Consider the following 17017-nt stretch of genomic DNA (forward strand, 5'->3'; position numbering starts at 1 on the left):
CTTTTCATTTCTGGGTTTATTTACAATTCACATCTTTACTGTTTAGTAGAATCCACCAATGAATTAATCTCAATATTGGTTTTTCTTTTTTTTTTTTTTTTTTTTTTTTGAGACGGAGTCTCGCTCTGTCGCCTAAGCTGGAGTGCAGTGGCGCAATCTCCGCTCACTGCAAGCTCTGCCTCCCGGGTTCACACCATTCTCCTGCCTCAGCCTCCCAAGTAGCTGGGACTACAGGCACCTGCTGCCACGCCCGGCTAATTTTTTGCATTTTTAGTAGAGACGGGGTTTCACCATGTTAGCCAGGATGGTCTCGATCTCCTGACCTCAGGATCCGCCCGCCTCGGCCTCCCAAAGTGTTGGGATTACAGGCGTGAGCCACTGTGCCCGGCCTTCTAGTTAATTTTTAATCGCATTTTAAGGTGTGAGCTGACAAACTTATTCAGCATCCCACATTACAGAGTTTCTCTATTGTATGAGATTTCTTATGACTGTGGGTTGTACTTTTCCATAAAGTTTTACCACAGCTATATCATCTGGAACATTTCTCTTTGGTGGACACACCAATGAATGAAGTTATCACTGAAGAAATCGCATCCATACCATTTTAGATGGTTGCACTGCCACATCAAGCCTTAAAGATTTAAAAGTTTTGAACTCTGAATTATATTGTTACTTCTGTATATGGACTCCAATGACAATGAAACATATTGCTATAAAATCCCTCCATGCTAGTCAAGATAGCCTAGGAAATGTTGCAGTAACAAAATAAACCACCAAAAATCTCAGTGGTGAGACACGATGAATTTTTATTTCTTACTCTAAAAAGAAATCCAACACAGATCAGATAGTGACCTTCTATCAACCCAGTCTGGAATAAGCAGCCTCCAAGGTCACCTTGGCAGGGATAGAGAAGCCTGAGGATGTGTGTAAAGGTTAGACCAGAAAGTGGCTCCTATCACTTTTGCTCACACTCCATTGGCTAGAACTCAATCACATGGGCACATTCTTAACTGCAGGGGTTACTGAGAAACAGAGCCTTATTTGCAAGGAAATGATAAACACAGCACTGCCTCTGCCATATCCTTCAAATACCACTTCTTTAGAGCTTCTCACCTGTGTACAGAATCTCATGGAAAACCTGAGTACTAATTTCTTTCATAGTAAGAGCATGGGTTTCATTTCTGAGCACACTTTTGAATGTTCTTCATACAGAGAGTATTTTTCTAGTGGGGACTAAAAAATATCTAAAGACTTTGGCTGAACTGAAGACCTTACCATAATCATCCCAATTAGAATTTCCTTCCTGGATACACCCTTTAAAGGAAATTTGACCTTTAACTACAACCACTACCAAAAACCACCCATTTGTCGAGAGTCACCTACTTTGCCATTGCAGCATACAGCAGTCAATGGGAACTTCACAGAAGTTCTTGAAATCCACAATCCTTGCCTGGCACACTCCAGTGCTGCAGGCTGACATCATCGATGGCAGTGTTGCTGTCTTTTGCTCCTCCAGCCCTCCCACAGGCTGAGTAAGCCTCTATCATCTGGAATACAGTGTGGCTTCTGTTTTCCTAATTTAACCCTGACTTACTATGTTTATAATGTTTCTCTCTGCTCACATAGTCTTTGATGAGTCAGAAGGTCCTTGCCATGCTCACAATGTGTGTACTGTGTCTCATCTATATGCACTCTCTGATGGGCAAGGAGGTATGAATTACGACTGAAGCCCTTACCACATGCCTTACACTTATAGGGCCTCTCTCCTGTGTGGACTCTGAGATGAACATGAAGATCTGAATTCCGACTGAAGCCTTTACCACACTCATCACATTTATATGGTTTCTCTCTGTTGTGATCTCTTTGATGTAAGTGAAAATATGAGCTGTAACTAAAGCACTTTCCACACACTTCGCATTTATATGGTTTTTCTCCAGTGTGAACTCTCTGATGAGTGTGAAGAACAGAGCTATATGCAAAATCCTTTCCACACACATTGCATTTGTATGGTTTCTCCCCTGTGTGGACTCTCTGGTGAATGTGAAGGTGTGTACTTTGGCTGAAGCCCTTTCCACACTCACCACACCTATAAGGTTTCTCCCCTGTGTGAAACCTCCAGTGGACTTGAAGAACGGAGCTTGAACTAAAGCACTTGCCACACTCACTGCATTTGTAGGGCTTCTCTCCAGTGTGGACTCGCTGATGGACAAGAAGGTTGGAGCTCTGATCAAAGCCCTTCCCACACTCATCACATTTATAGGGCTTTTTCCCTGTGTGTACTCCCTGATGAATACAAAGAAGTGACCTAAATCCAAACCCTTTCCCACATACGTCGCATTTGTAGGGCATGTCTCCTGTGTGGACTCGATGATGGTTGTGAAGGGAGGAGTTGCGCCTGAAGCCCTTGCCACATTCTTTACATTTGTAGGGTTTGTCTCCCGGGGGGACTTTCTGATATCTGGGAAGGTGTGAGCTCTGTTTGCAGCCCATAGGCCATTCGTGGAACTCATAGGGAGTCTCGCTTGAGTGGGTTTTACAATGAACAATAAGATCTTGGCTCTGAATAAAGTTCTTTCCATACTGGTCACATTTATAAGATTTTTCTCCTAGGTGAGCGCTGTGATGGACACGAGGATCTGTATCATCTGCAAAGGCCACCCCACAGTTATTACATGTGAAAGGCTGTGGTACTACACGGGCCGCATTATGTTGTTCAACTGTTGATTTCATACCCAAGTTTTTCCCACAGTCGGGGTGTCTACCAGGGTCCTCTCCTTTACATTCTTGGGACTCATGATGATCACGTGCGGTCCAATTGAGGCTGCCATCATGCCGAGTACGTCTATACAATTTCTCTTCCATGTAAATTCCCTTATATCTTCCCTGAGAGTTCTGGGGCTCGGTCATTATGTTGGCTTTCCTCCACGATTCTGGGGTAAGAACCTGTGTCAGGCCTTGCCATGCTGTGATATCTTGATTTTTGATAATGGCATTTACTACATAGTTTTCATTTTTAGAAATCTGAAGAGACACGCCTGCCCACTCTTCACAGAGGGAAACATCTTCTAAATGTGGGGAACACTCTTCTTGAAGGTTCATGACATAATCCTGACTCACAGTTAAATCCCGGATCCTTTGTTTCCAAATCTGCCAGCAACGAAGCACTTCTTGCGAAAGGTAACTTAACCCCTTTTCCTGAAGATTCAAAATGTTGTTTTTAATCCCATCTCCTATGAGAAGAAAGAGAATGTGGCTAAGAGAACAAGTCAATCATCTGTCCAGAGGTTTTGAGAAAATGAAATACGATGGGGTGGGAAGTTGTCCCTGTTCTAATTGTGAAACAATTAGAGCCATGGTAATTCTAACCTGTGAGCTGCCAATTAGAAATCAAGTGTTGTAGGGAAATTAAGAGAAATCTTGGCCAGGTGCAGTGGCTCATGCCTGTAGTAGCAACACTTTGAGAGGCTGAGGTGGGAGAATCACTCAAGCCCAGGAGATCAAGACCAGGCTGGACAATATGGTGAGATCCCATCTCTACAAAAAAAATTAAAAATTGGGTCAGTTTTGCCTATGATCCCAGCCACTTGGAAATCTGAGGTTGGAGGATTGTTTAATCCTGGGACGCAGAGGCTGCAGTGAGCCAAGATTGTGCCACTGCACTCCAGCCTGGGTGACAGAGCAAGATCTTTCCACCCCCACGCCACAAAAAAAGAAAAAAAGGAAGTCTTAGGAAAAATTTATGAAGGAAGAAATTCACCTCCCTGCTATAAGAGTAGTCGATAAAAAGCTTTCAATAATCTTGCTACAAAAGGTATGGGAAAGGCTCCCATTTTATGTAGTGTATGTGTGTATATAAATAATACATATTGATGGAGTGTTTTCTATATGTTGGGCAGAGTGAGGGACCCAAAGAGTCACAAGAGGTTTCAGAAACAAGCAACAAGTCCTATCTCCTGATAGCTTCCCTTCCTTCACATCACTGTCGTATGGAGGACTATCATGTATCTTTGTGTACAACCTGCACAACTGTACATGGTGAGCCTAAAGGGGATGGGGATGAAAAGGCAATGGGGATGGAAATGGGGATAAACATTGTGAAATATGGTCCTGGCATTGTGCGGGGATGCATATGTTAAACTTCTGAGATGAGCTTTTTTTTTTTTTTTTTTTTTTTTTTTGAGACGGAGTCTGGCTCTGTCGCCCGGGCTGGAGTGCAGTGGCCGGATCTCAGCTCACTGCAAGCTCCGCCTCCCGGGTTTACGCCATTCTCCTGCCTCAGCCTCCCGAGTAGCTGGGACTACAGGCGCCCGCCACCTTGCCCGGCTAGTTTTTTGTATTTTTTTAGTAGAGACGGGGTTTCACCGTGTTAGCCAGGATGGTCTCGATCTTCTGACCTCGTGATCCGCCCGTCTCGGCCTCCCAAAGTGCTAGGATTACAGGCTTGAGCCACCGCACCCGGCCGAGATGAGCTTTAAGAGACATCCTTTTTATTTTCCCCAAGGTTCTTTGTCTTCATGAAAAGATAGAAACCACTCAGATCCTACAATCCATTTCCTTAAGTTCTACCCTTTTAAGTTACTGCAGAATCTCAAACAGCCATGACTATGAGAATGGGGAACAGATACCGTGGCACTGTCAATGGCCTGGCACCCAGGGAAGCAAGACTGTGGTATATAACAAACAGGGGCCTGAGGCAGAAGAGGATGATCATATTCTTGGGACCCTAAGATGGGTTTCAAAATGGCATGAATATCATAGTCAAGTCCCACTGGATACCGCTTTGGTTCAAGCTCCTTTCTGGGTTAATTGAAAGTGACTTTAAGTTTATAAAATAGTATCAGGGAAAGGGAGACCATGAGCTGCTCCGAATGGGCTTAAGCAGTGGTTTCCCAATTGTTTTGATTGTAACCCACAGTAAAATCGGCATTGTGACTCAGTAGGAATAGGCACAAGCATCAACACAGACTGGTCACTAAAACAGAAGTTTTATCAGCTGATACTTACATACTATGTGCAATGCACTTTGATAAATTCTTTTGTTTTCTGTTCTATTAATCTACTTTGCTTTTTAAAAATTGCTAGTTATGACACAGTAATTTGATTTCAGGACTCGCCAAGAGGGTTTTATCCTGCAGTTTGAGAAACAACTGCAAGGATATGCAGATTTATGCAAAAGGCCCTGTGTCTACAGTTTACACTTTGGTTTCATGAGGTTATTTATTACAAACATAGGACCTAGGGCCAGATTAGGAGGGCTCAAATCCTAGTTCTTCTTACAAGCAGTTGTGATCGTGGGCAAGTTATTAATTCTGTGACTCAGTTGTTTCATTCATTGATATGGTTTGGCTGTGTCCCCACCCAAATCTCTTCTTGAATTGTAACTCCCATAATTCCCACGTGTCGTGTCCCATAATTCCCACATGTCAGAGCCCCCACACAGAGTCCTTACCAGGGCACTGCCTAGTGGAGCTGTGAGAAGAGGGCCACTGTCCTTCAGACCCCAGAATGCTAGATGCACTGACAGCTTGCACCGTGTGCCTGGAAAAGCCACAAACACACAACACCAGCCCATGAAAGCAGCCAGAAGGGAGACTATACTCTGCAGAGCCACAGGGGCAGAGCTGCCCAAGACCATGGAAACCCACCTTTTACATCAGTGTGACCAGGATGCAAGACATAGAGTCAAAGGAGATCACATTTGAGCTTTAAGATTTGACAGCCCTGTTGGATTTCAGACTTGCATGAGGCCTGTAGCCCCTTTGATTTGGCCAATTTCTCCCATTTGGAACAGCTGTATTTACACAATGCCTGTACCTGCACTGTACCTAGGAAGTAAATAACTTGTTTTTGATTTTACAGGCTCATAGACGGATTAGACTTGGCTTGTCTCAGATGAGACACTGGACTGTGGACTTTTGAGTTAATGCTGAAATGAGTTAAGACTTTGGGGGACTGTTGGGAGGCATGATTGGTTTTCAAATGTAAGGACATAAGATTTGGGAGGGGCCAGGGGTGGGATAATATGGTTTGGCTGTGTCCCCACCCAAATCTCATCTTGAATTGTAACTCCCACAATTCCCATGTGTCATGGGAGGAACCCAGTGGGAGGTGATTGAATTATGGGGGCGGGTTTTTCCTGTGTTGTTCTCATGATAATGAATGAGTCTCATGAGATCTGATGGCTTTAAAGAGGGGAGTTTCCAGCTGGATGCGGTGCCTCATGCCTGTAATCCCAGCACTTTGGGACGCCAAGGCGGGCGGATCTCGAGGTCAAGAGATTGAGACCATCCTGGCCAACATGGTGAAACCCCGTGTCTACTAAAAATACAAAAATTAGCTGGGCATGGTAGCACATGCCTGTAGTCCCAGCTACCCAGGAGACTGAGGCAGGAGAATTGCTTGAACCCGGGAGGTGGAGGTTGCAGTGAGCCAAGATAGCACCACTGCACTCCAGCCTGGCTACAGAGCCAGACTCTGTCAAAAAAAAAAAAAAAAAAGGGGGGGCAGGGGCGGTTCCCTGAAGAAGCGCTCTTCTCTTGTCTGCCACCATGTGAGACGTGCCTTTCACCTTCCACCATGATTGTGAGGCCTCCCTAGGCATGTGGAACTGTAAGTCCAATACACCTCTATCTTGTAAATTGCCCAGTCTCGAGTATGTCTTTATCAGCAGTGTGAAAACAGAGTAATACATCATAAAAGGGGGATAATAACAGTAACTATCTGTATTAGTCCACTCTCACGTTGTTAATAAAGACATACCCCAAACTGGGTAATTTATAAAGGAAAGAGGTTTAATTGACTCATAGTTCCATATGGCTGGGGTGGCCTCACAATCATGGCAGAAGGTGAAGGAAGAGCAAACAGACGTCCTACATGGCGGCAGGCAAAGAGAAAGCCTGTGCAGGAGAACACCCATTTATAAAACCATCAGCTCTCATGAGACTTATTCACTCTCATGAGAACAGCATGAGAAAGACCCCTGCCCCATGATTCAGTTGCCTCCTACCAGGTCCCTCCCACAACATGTGGGAATTATGGGAGCTACAATTCAAGATGAGACTTGGGTAGGGACATAGCCAAACCATATCTCTATCTCATAAACTAAACTTAGGTAACACATAACTGTATATGAACCTCTGAGAAATAAAAATGAGGTTAGATATTTATCAAAAAGTAATCAAATAAACCAACACTTAGATTACACTTACTACATACCAGTAAGTGTTGGCTATTGTAACTGCCAATGAAACCAAAGTTCTCCCTTGGTTCCTTTAACACTGGTTTATCCAAAACATTGGATAAACATTGATTTTTCTCCAGAAGCAACCAATAGATCAAGGCCGTTGGTGATGTGTGAATTTTATCAGTCTCATTCTGAGAAATATGAGGAAAGAATGAGAGCCTAAATGTGTGAGTAGGGAGGGAGGGGTTACTACATGCACTGAATGCCCACAGGCCAGGGGTATGAGATTTGGGGAGAGCTCCCTCACATCACAAGGGGCCACATCCTCACATTGATCTGTAAAAGCTCATTAACTGCAGGGTTCTAACCTGCACATGAATCTCTTAGGATTTTTCTTTCCAGTGGCCAATGCATCTTTTTGTGATCTAACTGGAATATTCTATCTGGTTTGAAATGATGATTTGAAGAAACAGGTTCAGTGGTCTGATGCTCAGTTACTCACCCACTGAGATAAGGTTCCTGAAGTTTTCCAGCATCACATCTTGGTACAGGTTTATCTGGGCTTTATCCAATAGTGCCAGCTCTTCCTTGGTGAAGACAACAGCCACATCCTTAAATGTCACCCTTTCCTAAAACATCAACCACACGCCACATCAATCATCCACACAAATGACTGGTCTTAGTCTGTTTGGGCTGCCTTAATAAAATACCACAGTCTGACTAGATTAAACAAAATAAACTTATTTCTTCCTGTTCTGGAGGTTGGAAAGTCTAAGATCAAGTACCACCAAGATAGGTTTCATTCAGGTTTCTTCTCTTGGCTTGTAGACAGCTGTCCTCTCACTGTGTCCTTACGTGGCATAGGGAGAATGACAGCAAGCTGTGTTGAGTCTCTCTCATAAGGACACTAATCCTGTTGGATCAGGGATTCCCAAAGGACAATATTAATCAAATTATAAAATATGGCCCAGGAAACAGGCGCAGATAAATCTACACTAAGGTGTTGTGCCAATACATAAGTCTGGTAGTGTTCCATGAGTTCATTTCTCATCACACACCAAGATTTGGTATTTTCATTTTTTCATGGCAGATTAATCTATTTTTATCATGTTAAAAGGAACTAAGAAGACAGGGTAACTAAAAGCATTGGCCCCTAGATTCAAAAAACACAAAAGAGAAAAGGGAGATTAGGATAAATAAGAACACTTCGATATCAACTAGGTATTAAAAAATAGTGGTATCAATGTGAAATTTCTTCAGTATGTTAGCAGTAATGTGGAAATGTAGGAGAATGCTCTTATTCTTAGGAGCTATAAGCTGAAATATTTAGGGATGAATTATAATGATGCCTGCAATTTATCCCCAAGTGGGTCATCAAAATAAAATATAGATATGTGTGTGTATATACGTATATTATGCATATGTTTGTGGGTGATTCTGAACAATTGATGAATTGAGGTGAAGATTACACATTATGCTATTCTTTCATCTTCCTGATAAATTGAAATTTCTCAAAATAAAAGAATGTGGGGAATAAGCTGATATTAATAACCATCTCCTAATCAAGAAACCAATTTTTACATAAAATATTTCTATCGCTGCATATATCACACTGCTCAGAGTTAAGTATTTACAGATATGTTCTCTCAATAGACTCTGCATCTCTAAATAAAGCAGAGCTTTCAAACAAAAGTTGTAAGCAGTTACAAAGGACTTCACAAGGAATATGTTACTAACAATTGTCCAACTACCAAAATCTGACAATGATTAAAACCAAAATCTAGGGGAGTCAGCACTGTTGTCCTAATAGCACCACTCTCTCAGTAGCACTACTGTTAGAGGCAACAAAATTGAATTGGAGTTAACCATTCAGGAAATAGATACCCTGAAGCCTGCTTGGGGTGTTCCAACGTAGGGAGAAGGGGTTAGGAATAGAGGTTCACCCAGCATACTCCCCATTCTCCATTCTCTGCCTCAACTATAGAGCCTGGGAAAATAAAACACTCATTTCTCCACCACCCTTGTAGCTGGATGGATCCCTTGTAGGAATCCTAGGCAGCGATTGTCACAGGATACAGGTACAAGGACAACCTCAAAATATTAAGAAACCAAATTTTATAAACTAATAAACACATGCAAAAATCTTTAAATCTTTTCTTCTATGAAGTATTCTTGTAAAACCATCTATGAAGTATTCTTGTAAAACCTTAAACCTAAATCTATTCAAGCATCTGGTGCTTCCACTTACAAGAAATACTGTGGATAGAATAACACATTGAAAGACACCAAAAGGAAGCAAACAAATGCATTCCAAATGTAGGAAAGAACACAGGACACCAAACTTGGTTTCTTTGTTTGTTTGTTTGTTTGTTTGTTTGTTTTTGAGACGGAGTCTCGCTCTGTTGTCCGGGCTGGAGTGCAGTGGCCGGATCTCAGCTCACTGCAAGCTCCACCTCCCGGGTTTACGCCATTCTCCTGCCTCAGCCTCCCGAGTAGCTGGGACTACAGGCGCCCGCCACCTCGCCCGGCTAGTTTTTTGTATTTTTTAGTAGAGACGGGGTTTCACCGTGTTAGCCAGGATGGTCTCGATCTCCTGACCTCGTGATCCACCCGTCTCGGCCTCCCAAAGTGCTGGGATTACAGGCTTGAGCCACCGCGCCCGGCCCAAACTTGGTTTCTATAACAAGTCAATAGCAGGAGAGAATAAAGTAGAGGGGCAGATTTCTCTGGATTAAAAGAGATTATGAGATGTAACAACCAACTATATGATAGTATAGACCTTGTTAAGATCCCATTTGAACAAACTAACTGTTAAAAAAAATTTTTTTTTTTAGATAATCAGGGAAATTTGATTATTGTCTGGGTATTAGATAATACCAAATAATTATTGATTATCTCATTAGTCCATTTTTAAGGAAATATATACTGAAATACATAGAGAGTGTGGTAAATTAGATTGCTGTTTAGAAATATCCTCTTCCATGCTCTCCAGTCCCACTAAAGGACCAGAGTGTGTCTCCTTACCCCTTTAGTTTGGACTTGGAATGGAACTTGCTCTGGCTACCAAAATGAAGCAGAAGTGATAACGTGCCAGTTCTAAACCTGGGCCTCGAGAGATCTCACGTGTCCACTTGCTCTCTTGCCCCTCTGTCTTCACTATGAGGACACACCCAAGCTAATCAAAACCAGCAGAGTGCTACCAAATATTCATGGCATTGGTTTTAGGTCCAGGAGATAACCATTGAGGACGCTGTTATAGGAGGCTGAAAAATGGTGACCTGGGTGATGTAGTGGTAAACATTTGGTAAACTGTTGCTGTAAGTCAGAAGATAGAAAATGGACATAATGAATCTTGGACTTGGGCAAGATGGTTTCTAGGCAGAAGGATAAAAGTGTGAGCTCATTCATTTTAGTTGCATATATAATAAGGGACTATACAAGAGTGAGGTACTCAGAGAAAAACCAATACAGTGTGAAATAACATGCCTCTTTAAAATACTTTGGGAAAGAAAAAAACGGAAAAAGAGATTAAGCAAATCTCTTTGGCAAAAAGTTAATTGTTGAAACTGCATGATGGGTACTGCAAATGGAGGATCATAATACCATTTGCTCTTTTTGTGTATTTTCATAATTAATTTTTTTCATGATTAAAAGAAAATCCTTCCTCCACACTGTGATGGTCTTTTTAATGTGTCAACTTGGCTAAGCTACAGTCCTCAGTTATTGAATCAAACACTAATCCAGGTATTGCTGTGAAGATAATTTGTAGATGTGATTAAAGTCCATAATCAGTTGACTTTAAGGGAGATTATTCTAACTAATCTGAGGATGTCTGATTCAATAAACTGAAAGGTCTTATGAGCAGAACTGAGGCTTCCCTGGGAGGGGGAGAAATTCCCCCCACAGACAGTAGCTTCAGTCTGTCCAAGAGTTCTGGCCTACCCTTCCTGATGGGCTGCCCTGTAGATTTTGGACTTGCCTAGTTAGCCCCCATAATCATATAAGTCAATTCCTTACAATAAATCTCTTAATATATATCTCTTACTGGTTCTGCCTTGCTGGTTGAACTCTGACCAATACATACCCATTCAAATCTTGCTACTTATTGAACTAGACCAGTGACATTTAGAGTATGGTCATGTATATGCTGCCCATGCACTCAGATGCTGTGGCAACACCAAACTGCTATAAAAGTTTCTGAACTTACTCTTGATTCTTTTTCCCTCATGGGGCAGTGACAAGCAGTTCATGGACTGGTACTGGTACTGGTACATGAACCACACTTAGAGTAGCACCAAAGCAGACATCTTGAAATCTGTGAGTTATTTCTTCACTTCTATAAAGGGAGTCAAACCGCCTGCCTCACAAAGTCATTATGAGCAAGATAAAGTACCTAATACATAGCAGTCACTCAAAAAATGCTGACCTCCTTTCAGAAAACAGAAGTGTCTGGTTCCTCAGAATGAACAGTATATTTAAAGAGAAAGAAACCCTTAACTTACCTGGAACTTAATCATATCGTCTTCCTTTTGGAAAGGGCAGGATTCTGGAAAAGCAGAACTGCAAAGAAGAAAGAATCCATGAGATCATGGATTCAACAAGTTATGAATGAACATTTGTTCCTTCCTTATCTGTAAAAGTTTCTCACAATTTCTCCACTCCCTAGATATCATCTCTTCTCACTCTGAACAGACTGAACTCCCACCTTCTCAAGACTTCCCTCAATTTGGCCCCAGTCCCTCAATCTCAAACCACTGTGTAACTCCTCTCTCTCTCCTCAAGGTTTTGGGTCAAAACCTGCACATTCTTTTCCTTTGCTCAGACTTGTGAATGAACTGACATAATCTACATCTGAATTTCGCAGGAAAAGAGGCCCCAGAATTGCTGATTAAGGGAGCAATCTCAGGGCTGGGCACAGTGGCTCACGCCTGAAATCCCAGCACTTTAGGAACACAAGATGGGTGGATCGCTTGAGGCCAGGAGTTCGAGACCAGCCTGGCTAACATGGTGAAACCCTGTCTCTACTAAAAATACAAAATTAGCTGCCTGTGGTGGCGGGCGCCTATAATCCCAGCTACTCAGGAGGCTGAGGCAGGACGATCACTTGAACCTGTGAGGCGGAGGCTTCAGTGAGCCGTGATTGCACCACTGCACTCCAGCCTGGGCAACAGAGACAGAGTTGTCTCAAAAAAAAGAAGAGAGAGAGAGAGAGCAATCTCAGGATGACAGGGACCTTCTGCTATTTCCACTTTTCACATGCAAGACTTGATTTTGTATGGCTAGGCCTGTGGTCTAAAAAACTTGAGGTTAGCCAAGATATACAAATTAAATCTCAATTTTTATTATTATGTTAATCAATAATACAAAATTTTAAACATCTACACCTTGACTCTTGGCTTCCTAAACTATCTCTCCAGCACCCATTCTATCCCCTGCTTTTGCAAATATTGATGACACACCTATGACATAAAAGACACATCCTCTGCTCTGGAAATGCTCACAGTATACTGAACTATAAATGTTCTCAGACTGCAGGTAGTCCAAAGTAGATAGACACAGACCTTCTAAGCTTGCCACTTCATATACACTAAAGCCCCTTCCTGTTCTGCTTTTATCAGTGGATTCCCTTGCCAATTAGCTTCCAGTTGGGTTCAGCCAATGGGGAAAGCCAGCAAGAGATCCAGGGAAGGGACAAGAGTGAAGTCGGGATATTTATCCCCCCAGGTAAGCTGTGGAATGGCTATGTTCCATATCCATTTACCAAAGGTCGTGGCCTCCATCAGGCAGCTGTCATCCCATAAATCTTTCTTCAGGTTTTAGTGACTGCCTCTTCACTTAGCCCTTCAGTCCTAAAGGCAGTAAGTTATCCTGCCTCAGAGCTATCACTAGCTCTGAAATATTGCAATATCCTTTGTTGATTACCACAGACTGCCTACAACTTTATAGATTGTGCCTTTATTAAGCTCTTCTCAAATTACCCAATTTGAGTGTTCTGTTTATTTTTTCTTGGGATTCCATCTGATAAACCCTGTAAACACAATTGTCTCTGGCCTTTGTGGAGACACTTACTGTATAAAATTGCCACTTTAGGCACTGTGGAAACTACAAAGATTAAAAAATAAAAGCCCAAAACCATGTTTCTGCCTTCTCAGATACTGCTTTTCAGACTATCTGTGATAAAGGACGAGTTTTAAAAGTATTATTACTGTTACTTTCAGTCTGTCACAGACTGATATTTTGGTAAGATACAGTAAAAAGAAATCACTGGAATAAGGAAATTAAGAAGGTATGCAATTTAAAGCCCAGTTGTTATTATTATGTTAATCGATAAGACAAAATTTTAAACATCTAAACTCAAGTTCTCAAATTATCTGGTCACAGACCAATATCATTTATTGGCACTGGTCTGTTGGCTACCCTTTGAATTGCAGCTTACAGGGTTATAGAAACAGGTTAAAAGACTATGAAATGTCTTTTTGGTAAATCCTTGGACTCCTTTTCTCTCCTTTCCTACCTTTAAGAGACATCATTAATCATATCTTATTTTGGGTTTCAACAAAGGGCAAAATAAGGAGTATTCAACTCATTAGTACAGCATGAATTACATCGTTTTACAATAATTAAAACCTACAAGGAAAACACTCCTCCTTTCTCCTGTCGAAAAACTACAAATCCTAAAAACAAAAATAACCAAGCTGTAGTCTTTTATCCACTGTACCTGGTAAGGATCTTATCATTTAACAAGCACTCAATCAATGTTTCTTGATATTAACAAATGCAGAAATAGAATTGGCTTGGATATTATACATTAGATGCATTTGCAAAGACATAAACTCACCCTCTACTTCCAGTACCTGTTCTCACTTAAGAGCCAAAAATGGGACAGGTTTATTTTCAAGCACACATCTACACACATGCACTCACACATATATGGTTGGGGGTTTGGTTTCCTGAATTTCTGGCTTCAGACACTACCTGCCTGTATCAAGGCAGGGCCGTGGCAGGAACCAGAATGGCATATTCAAATTTGAGGGGAATTTAATAAACAGACAGCTTACAATGGTGTTGGCTGGGGGTAAGGAAATCACAGTGGATAAGGCTCTATCCTGGGAAGTGACAGGGAGGTGCCATTATAATACCTGGGTCTTAAGAGGTAAGGGGAGGGAGCAGTCCCTGGAGCCAGGAACTGAGAGGACTGTGTGGCCAGGGCCACCCAAACCATGATCTGTTGTTAGAAGGGCAGCTAATCTGTGACAATCCTGCAGAGAGAGAACTGGGGGACAAGATACTCCAAATCACAATTCTTCCTCTCTCCAAACTTTTCTGTTGAGAATTCCCATTGGCCAAAGACAAGCAAGGCTAGAAGGCAATTGTGGCCTTTCAGGGCAGACAGCAGGGGAAAAGGTGGGGCAGCCAAAGACATGGGGCACATGGCACCTCAAGACTCTTGTTTTTTCCCTACCTGCCAAAGTCCACACAGCTCTCGCACACAAATGCCTTTCTCATCCTTCAACCTGACAACTACTCTGATCTGAGGAATGCATCAGGAATGAGACCAGAAGCCCATATCAACCTCTTCAGGGAATGAGGACCTAGAGGAAAAGTGCAGCTGAATCTGGAACTGCAATTGCCCAGAAACACAATCAGAAATGTAACAAATGCTGCTATTACACCTAAAATAATTAACACAAATTCTCTAACTTTATCAAATATACAGAGAGCGTTCAAACTTCAAATTTGTTGAGTGCAATTTAACAACTTATATTTGCTCATCTGCTTTATAATCCTCAAAGTCCCTACTCCCTGGCTCACAGCATGTGAGGTGAGAATGGAGTTAATAATTTGGGGCAGTTTTTTCTTTTCTTTTCTTTTCTTTTTTTTTTTTTTTTTTTTTTGAGACGGAGTCTCGCTCTGTCGCCGAGACCCGGAGTGCAGTGGCGAGATCTAGGCTCACTGCAAGCTCCGCCTTCCGGGTTCACGCCATTCTCCTGCCTCAGCCTCCCGAGTAGCTGGGACTACAGGCGCCCGCCACCACGCCCTGCTAATTTTTTGTATCTTTTTTAGTAGAGACGGGGCTTCACCGTGTTAGCCGGGATGGTCTTGATCTCCTGACCGCGTGATCCGCCCACCTCGGCCTCCCAAAGCGCTGGGATTACAGGCGTGAGCCACCGCACCCGGCCTGGGGCAGTTCTTTTCAAAATAAATTAGGTGACATTAAACTCCAGAGTTATTGCGGTCTGAGTTGTTTCTTTATTGCCAGAAGCCAGAACCTCTGCCCTGACGTTAGAAATGCCCCGCTGGAGTCAGAGCTGCCAAAATCCAGAGTTCAGACCCAAGACAACTCCCCCTCCAAGAACCTAGGGGTGCTGAGCCGGAATCGGCCCCACCAAACTGAGCGGGAACAGCCCAAGCCATCCTCTATACCCTGAGACACGCTGATTAGGCAAATCCCTTATCCCATTCAGGGACGCACAGACCCAGCCATTACTCCTGAACCCTGAGCCAGGGCCCCCCTGCCCTCATCCAGAGATGCACATCCCAAGACTGACACTAAGCTTCGACCCGAGGACGCACAGCGCGAGTCGCTTTCACGAAACGTGAAGAAGAGGCACTGTTTTCTCAAACCCAGGGCTGCTCCCCAAACCGAGCCCAAGCTCTCCCCATCCCATCCCTGGTAGGTCGCGCCGCTGAACTTCCCCAGCCTACCCCACCCACGAGGCCTTATCATTGGTCACCAGTCCCCTCTTCCACTTCTCCTACTTCAGTCCACAGGGACGGGTCACAGCTGCACATCCGACACCCCTACTCCTGGCTACGCCTCCAAGAGGGGCGCGGTCCAGGCGGGACTCACCCCAACATCCCAAACAATGTCGCCTGAAGCATGCGTCCGGTACCACGGCGCATGCGCTAGGAGGCCTATGGACCACAATCCCCAGAAAGCCCCGCGCGCCACTGTGACCATTCGCAAGGCTACCCGGGTGAAGTCAGGGGTTGGCCGGAAGTCCTTTGACTTCCGTGCATTCGTCTAAAATAATGGCAATCATAATAACGATAAAATAATGAAATGTAAAATAAATCACTAATGAAATGTTAAATAAATCACTATCAACGATGAAAAGAAAAAGTTTCAATATTTTACTACTTGGAAATGAGCACTTTACCATTTTACTGAAGACTTTTATGATGAAGACTTTTATAGCCATGTCCTTCAATGTTATAACCACGAAACTTTTCAATTAAAATTCATTTAAATATTTTCCCTCCCCGCCCCTCACCATGTTTTGTTTCTGTTGATGAAGACTCTGGATAATCTACACTTGCGATATAACATAGCCCTGTAATTTGTTTCCTAGTCTCAGGAGAAGCAGAAAGAATTAACAACCACTGTCTGAATCCTTAACAGCGGAATTGCAGGAGTACTGAGAGCCTCCTAGAAGAGACACAACACAGCATAACAAGAAAACGGGAAGTTTTCAGATTCTTTTTTGAAAATTTCCCCTTGTTTGGCCTTAGGCTTTATTTTGCTGTATGTTATTGCATTTAAGATTTAAGATTTCTATTAAAGAAAAATTTGGGTACCCTAATGGGGTAAGAAAATTGAATAAGAATTCCATTAGAGGCCCACAGTTTTAGCCTGGACGAAAGCCCTAATAACGGGTGAGAACAATCTCTCCTAGGAATGGTCCGCTGGTCCTGCTGGCAGAGGCTCTGTTTGGAGTATCTGGCTGGCATTCTCTTTTCCACGCACGCTCAAGCTGTAGGGATTGTGAGGCAGTTCCAGTCCTGGACTAGACAGGTAAGTGAAGACCCCCACCTCTAGGCAATGGGCAGGAA

General features: G+C 43.0%; 1 protein-coding gene across 7 annotated transcripts; it reads right to left on the reverse strand.

Moving 5' to 3' along the window:
• Positions 1 to 786: 786 nt before the first annotated feature.
• LOC116268549 (zinc finger protein 285) lies at positions 787 to 16101 on the reverse strand. 7 transcript variants are annotated; one of them, XM_031662472.1, is made up of 4 exons: positions 16035 to 16101; positions 11686 to 11743; positions 7686 to 7812; positions 787 to 3230 (listed from the first exon to the last, which is right to left on the reverse strand). In XM_031662472.1, the coding sequence occupies exons 1-4, from the start codon at positions 16085 to 16087 to the stop codon at positions 1600 to 1602; spliced, it is 1869 nt and encodes a 622-aa protein (XP_031518332.1). In that variant the 5' UTR covers positions 16088 to 16101; the 3' UTR covers positions 787 to 1599. The 7 variants fall into 7 exon arrangements, with proteins under 7 accessions (XP_031518332.1, XP_031518336.1, XP_003915724.2 ...); XM_031662476.1 differs by having other exon boundaries at positions 11686 to 11729; positions 16035 to 16078; XM_003915675.4 differs by having other exon boundaries at positions 15944 to 16069.
• Between the last annotated feature and the right edge of the window lie 916 nt (positions 16102 to 17017).

Source organism: Papio anubis, unplaced genomic scaffold (assembly GCF_008728515.1).
Source record: "Papio anubis isolate 15944 unplaced genomic scaffold, Panubis1.0 scaffold66, whole genome shotgun sequence".
Classification (NCBI taxonomy): Eukaryota; Metazoa; Chordata; class Mammalia; order Primates; family Cercopithecidae; genus Papio; species Papio anubis.